At 45.5% G+C, this 6311-nt stretch overlaps 1 protein-coding gene across 1 annotated transcript in view; it reads left to right on the forward strand.

Annotated features, from left to right (window-relative positions):
* Nucleotides 1–6311, forward strand: part of FARP1 (FERM, ARH/RhoGEF and pleckstrin domain protein 1) — a 295681-nt gene that overhangs the window by 246795 nt on the left and 42575 nt on the right. The window contains 3 exon segments of the mRNA XM_030313031.1: nt 3416–3603; nt 4719–4808; nt 5848–5985. Coding sequence (XP_030168891.1) covers nt 3416–3603; nt 4719–4808; nt 5848–5985 — 416 coding nt within the window.

Consider the following 6311-nt stretch of genomic DNA (forward strand, 5'->3'; position numbering starts at 1 on the left):
AACTGCATACCTTTAAAAATGCGGGGCAATTTCTAGAAATAGACAAAATTTTTTAAAAAATCCAAAGCTTCCAGACTTTTGGAGTGTAACTGATCTTTTTCTAATCTCTTTAACCTTCTTTCCACGTTATTGCCTTAATATCCAGGTGCTTTCTCAAAAGATCCCCCCCAAATTATTTACCTAGAGCCTGTTGCTGAAAGAAATTACTTCTTGTCAATTTGTCACAGATTAAAAAAAAAAAAAAAAACATGATAAAACTACCTAGGCATTAATGAGTTCACTGAGTAGCAGTGTAGGTGGGTCACAATTTCCTCTCCATGTCTCCTGGGGCTGTGCCTTCAAAGCCAGTAACCAGCTGCATGATTTGGACAGGCTTGCTAAGGCTAGAGTGATGAGCGGGCTCATTTTATCTTACATAGGAAACACGTTTGTTTTTGTAAAATGGACTACTTCGCTGAAAATTGGTTACATGTAGTTCTAATAACTGTAACCTTAAACACTGACTTAAAGGCCCAGCTCTTCACGCTTGCCAGAGGGTGGACTTACAGGGACACCACTTTGTACAGATAGTTGTCACAGCACTCTGGCTCAGAGTCAAAAGAGAATTTTAATTCCTCATCAAGCTGCCAAATTCTACTGATTACCCTTATCAGCATATTTCATTGATTGCCGAATGGTAAATGAGCTACGTACTTTTGTTTGGACCATGTCTCCTATAAATTTTCAAGAGTTGTTTCTCTTGCAAGGGGAGAAAGGGGCACAACTCAAATCAGCAAACTTGAACTTCAGAGTTTGGACCTTTCCCTTCCAGAGAATTGCTGACAGATTCCTAGACCAGGCTGCTTGGTATTTATTGATTTATTGGTCCTACTGTTAAATACACCCATCAGCCTTCCTCTCTTAGGTCCTAAGAGTAGACACAAAGCCTGCTGAAGTAGCCTCTCTGGAAACAGAAATCGGCAACCCTAACCTTGATCATTCCCCGAGTCTGTGTGTTGCACATGTAATGTTGCTGGTCACCACATCTTTGGGCTACATGAGTGAATCCAGCAGGTTGTCACCCAGCAACCTGTAGCCGACCCAGGGCTGTCCCTTCCTCTACCTGCAAAGAACATGGGTTGTCCTGAAGTTCGCTCCCAGTGCCCTACTTTCTCAATCCCATCTGTGATGTGGTTCAGTGTGGATTCTTCTAGATGGCTGTATTCTTTGAAACGTGCCCTGCGTTCATGGCAGGACAGACCTCTTCTGGAGCCCTGGTCTGTGTTCTCCTATAGAAATGTCCCCAGGAGGAATTCACCAGGGCAATAGCTTTTGACTTTCAGAGGGTGGAAGTGGTTGTACCTGAGGGTGTACACGCACGTTTTCTCCCCCACAGTGGGGTGGTTGGTTTTTCTTCTGCTCCTGGATGCTGTCCAGGGCCTAACTGGTACTGTTCCCCCACTCCCCACGCCTCCTGCAAGCCAGCCTTCTAACTGCTTTTTTATTCTTGACTCCAACTCTCACTGATGAAGTGAGTGCTTTTTCTGTTCCACGTCACTGCAAAATCGAGGCCCCGCATGTGCTCACTTAATAACCACCTCACCTGACCTCATGCACAGCGTGAGAGCTGAAGGTAAGCCCCAAATTTTGCCAGATTACGGTGGACAAATAAAAAGTGATTCTGATACAGTGACTCACAATGCATGAAATGTTTTGATCTCTAGACAGACTGCCAGAATTTCTCTTTTCTAATTTCCTATTTGTAGTGATGACATTTGCCTTTTTGTGATTTCTTTTTTAAAGAAGAGAATAGTGTAGTACCTTGAAACATTTGCAGTTCTAATTGTTGTCACTATTTCTATTTGACAAGTTCCGATTCTTTCCAAGTTACTGTATTCAGTTGTGCACTAGTGTCAATAAAATTGACATTTGTGAAGCAATTTCTGGCCTTTTTCTCCGGGTTTCGCTGGGTCTGGTGGTGTGTGGGGTGAATGGGTCTTTGTCGAACACCAGGACTTCGTTTCAATGATGTGTGTTTAAAATGCAAGGATTTCAATGGAGGGATTTTTAAAACACAAACTTCTTGAATCTGTCTCTTCCTCATGTTTTCTAATCTCATTCTTCAAGGATCATTGTCCTGACCAATAATCAGTAGCAGGATGTCTGCTTTTTGCTGTTATTTCCGGGTGTGGTGGCTTTTCACGCACGTGTTAGTGACTCAGCTAGCTGGCCCAGCAGGGCCGGGGTGGGGGCTGGTGGTGTTTCATGGCTGGTTCATTCATACTGTGATCAAGTTCACGACCCTCCATTCAAGGCCATCCCATCTTGTAATTTTAAAGTGGATATGAACGAATTCAGAGGGAGAGGATAGATGTCAAGAAAACGGGGTGTGGCCCCAGAAAATCGCACTTCACCTTCCTCTCCAAAATGCTTGTCGAATTTGCGGAATAGCCATGAGCTGAAACCGCCTATCGGAAAATGAGAAAGCATTTCCATCGTCTTTCCTCATGCTGGTAACAGACGAGCCTGCAGGCTACTTTAAGTTTGTTTACCGCAGTGCCAGTCCTAGCAAACCTGCATTCGAATTACAAATGTGTTAGGTGCAAACGCTTAAGTAGAAGTATATTTTGAAACATCCCACTTAGTTCCACGGGTTGAGGCTTGGATATTTGCAAAATTCTCTTGGCAAAGAGTTTCATGCACACATCATGTCCTTTGGCTGACTCATAATGGGTAATTCTACATTTTCGTATGATTTAATATCTCCTTTTCAGAGGAGTCATTAATTGCCTGTCACTTTTTGACTCTTAAAGGGGAACTGTGATAATGTAATGACCTCCAGCTCTGCATTTGTAAATGATCACCTTTGCATGTAAATGTGATGCTAGTGTTTCTGTCCCAAACAGTGAGAGAGACATGGAAGGCCCGCCACCAGGTATAATAAGCTTGCTTCTGTTCTTTGTAGAATGGGGAGTTAGCTGCTTGTGTCCTTTACTTAGCCGTGGTTGTTATAAGGTGTAGTCTGTCCTGGGTGCATCAGCCATTTAGTTTCCTTTTAGTATAGCTCTGTTTTCTAGTCCTTTCTCACGTCTCCTGATGGTATAGACACTGTCTTTCTCGAGCAATTCTTAGAAGCTAAGGCAGAAGTTAGGAGATGAAGATCGTATTTGGGGGGATACACTGTGCTCCTCAACTACTATTACTACCCCCTAAACGGAGTTCTGTGTCTTACCATTAATTGCGTGACTCTGGCTCCATTGAATCATTCATACTATGGTATCTTTAGTATTAAGGCAGCTGCAACTCACAGGAAATCTAGAAAATAGTCAAGCACGTTAGGTTCTAAAGATTTGATATGGGGGGGAATTGTAAGTAGAAATCTGGTCCCAGAAGGAATTACTTTTTTTTTTCTTTAATACTTCTCATCCCCAAATAGGCTCCCTGACTGGTAGCCCTCACCTTTCAGAGCTGTCCATCAACTCGCAGGGAGGAGCCGCGCCCACCAACGTGATCCTGTCTCCCAACCTGAGCCCGGACACCAAGCAGGCCTCTCCCTTGGTCAGCCCGCTGCTGAACGACCAGGTGTGCCCACGCACCGACGACGAGGAGGAAGGCCGGAGAAAGGTGTGGGGACCTGCGTGCATGCGCGCGTTACTTTTTTCTTTTTTAACTGCAGTAGTAAACATAACATTTGCCATTTTAACCATTTTTAAGCGTGCTGCTCAGTGACGCTAAGTACATTCACAGTGTTGTCTAACCGTCATCATCGTCCATTTCCAGAACTTTTTCGTTGTTCCAGACTGAAACCGCCCCCATTAAACACTAAATCTCCCCCCCCCCCTTCCCCAGCCCCTGGCAACCTCCTTTCTACTTTCTGCATCTATGGATTTGACCCCTTAGGTACCTCATACGGGAGGAATCATACAATATTTGTCCTTTTGTGTCCGGCTTCTTTCACTTGGCGAAATGTCGTCAGGATTCATCTATGTTGTAGCGCGTGTCCGTTTCCTTTTTAAGGTAGAACGAAACCCCACCGTATGGGTCGAGGACACTGTGTTCACGTACCTCTGGTGATGGATGGTTGGGTTGTTTACCCAAATCCCGTTGCTGGAAACATGGGCGCACAAGGGTCCGTTCGAGTCTCCACGTTCATTGTTGTCATGTGTGTCCCCAAAGGTGGCGTCAGGTGGACTCTTGTGGAAGCAAGTGAGATCGCTAGCGACAAGGGATTGCCTCTCTTTTACTGTTGAAAGAGAAAGCAAAACCCCTAACTGGCCCACTGTCGAGAGGTACCTGCTCACCTAAGTGACAGACTCCGGAGAATCGAGTCCCAATGGTGTCTGTCACCAGCTGCTTTCACTTTGTCCCCTCATATTGGCCACCCTACATATTCCCACAAACACTGTAGCTTCTGTTTCCTGAACTCCCAACACCACCAGCTCCCGGCACCCAGGACAAAGGCCGCTGTGGTTTCTGTTGCTTTTAGTTCCTGGAAGACTGCATTGCTCTGATATTTTACTAGTTGATTAGATTTTCCGATGCCCAATTTTGAATGAATTGTTCTCCGCGGTGGCTACATGCTCACTGGAGGCCTTCTACTGAGGGTAATGTTTATGTGGAAGGAAACCTCCATTTTCTTCTGCTAGTTCCTCGCACAAAAAGGGGGACAAATAAGAGTTGATTTAGTCTGTAGCCCAGTTAATAAAACATCATGAATTAGTAATGTATCGCTTTTGCAGAGATTCCCGACTGACAAGGCATACTTCATCGCTAAGGAAGTCTCCACCACCGAGAGAACTTATCTGAAGGATCTTGAGGTCATCACTTCGGTATGTGTAGCGTTTCCCCTAAAGCATCCAATTACATAATTTACCTCCACTCATATGCAGCTTTCAGAGAGAAGCTGGATCTAATTAAAATGTTGGGTTCTCTGACTCCAATTAAAAGGATTTGGTTTTCTGGGTGATAGAAATTAGACGGCAAGAGAATATTTAATTTGGAACATGCTCTATAAAAATTTGTATAATTGTGATTTTTAAGTGCAAAAGAAGGAAGTTGCTGAAGTGGAGAAAATGAAAGTTGAGCATTTTGCTGTGTGCGTGCACCAGGGCAGAGCAGTTTGTGTTTGGCCCGTCATCCAAGGTAGCTGCTTTTGCTTGAGGAAGACCCCAGAGGTGAATGGAAACCTCGTTTCATCCTTGATAATAAATTGAGCCCTGTCAGCAAACCTGACAGGAGACCACCTTTAATTATTTTAATCAGTCCTGTTCAATCTGAGAAACAAATTCAAAGCATTGTAGATGTCTTTAAGGCACCTGGATTCTGGGAAAGAACTAGACATTGGAGGTCAGTAGGAATCACTGGGCTTCTGCACCTCCGGGGCATGAATGGTGCCTGCCCGCCCCCTAGCAGGTGCTCAGTAAACATTGTGGGATAGCCCTGCCTCGCAAGCGACTGCATGTACAGGCCGGGGCTCTCCCTCTCTCTGGTGCGGCCTCATGGGTGCTCAGCGTTTTCACAAGGGAACAGAGATAGATGTTCCAGAAGGACTGAACCAGAGCGGGTGCAGTGGTCTAAATCAGTGGTTACCAGGGAGTTGGCCAAAGTGGAAGTTTTGATTCGAAGTAGCTGCCCACTTCGGAGATTCCTCCTGGCCTCCACGGCCGATTGGTAACAGACAGGTGCCTCTCACCCCGTGTAATTGAAGACTGGAAAGGCAGTAAGGCCCAGAAGCCCCCGCTGGTGCTGAGCACTGCCTACCGAGCAGTAAGGCCCTGGGGGCTCCAGGCACACTGGGCCGCAGCATCACCTCTGAAGGATCACCTCATTCAACTTTACACCTCTAAGTGTGTCTTCTTTTTATTCCAGTGGTTTCAGAGCACAGTCAGCAAAGAGGATGTCATGCCCGAAGCCTTGAAAAGTCTCATATTCCCGAATTTTGAACCTTTGCACAAATTTCATACAAGTTTTCTCAAGGAGACTGAACAACGACTAGCCCTGTGGTGAGTACAGCAGTTACGTTTAGCAGTTATATTTGGGCGGGGGGGGGAGAGGGCGGCGGCGCCTGGGTGGCTCAGTCAGTTACGTGTCTGACTCTTGGTTTTGGCTCAGGTCATGATCTCACAGTTCGTGGGATCAAGCCCCGTGTCGGGCTCTGGGCGGAGAGCTCAGAGCCTGGAGCCTGTTCCAGATTCTGTGTCTCTATCTCTCTCTGCCCCTCCTTGGCTCATGCTCTGTCTCTCTCGTTCTGTCTCCAAAATAAATAAGGATTAAAACAATTTTTTTCAAATAAATAGAAAATACTACATTTTGTCCCCACACCCTCCTCTTTC

The sequence above is a fragment of the Lynx canadensis genome, chromosome A1, assembly GCF_007474595.2.
Source record: "Lynx canadensis isolate LIC74 chromosome A1, mLynCan4.pri.v2, whole genome shotgun sequence".
NCBI classification, from domain to species: Eukaryota; Metazoa; Chordata; class Mammalia; order Carnivora; family Felidae; genus Lynx; species Lynx canadensis.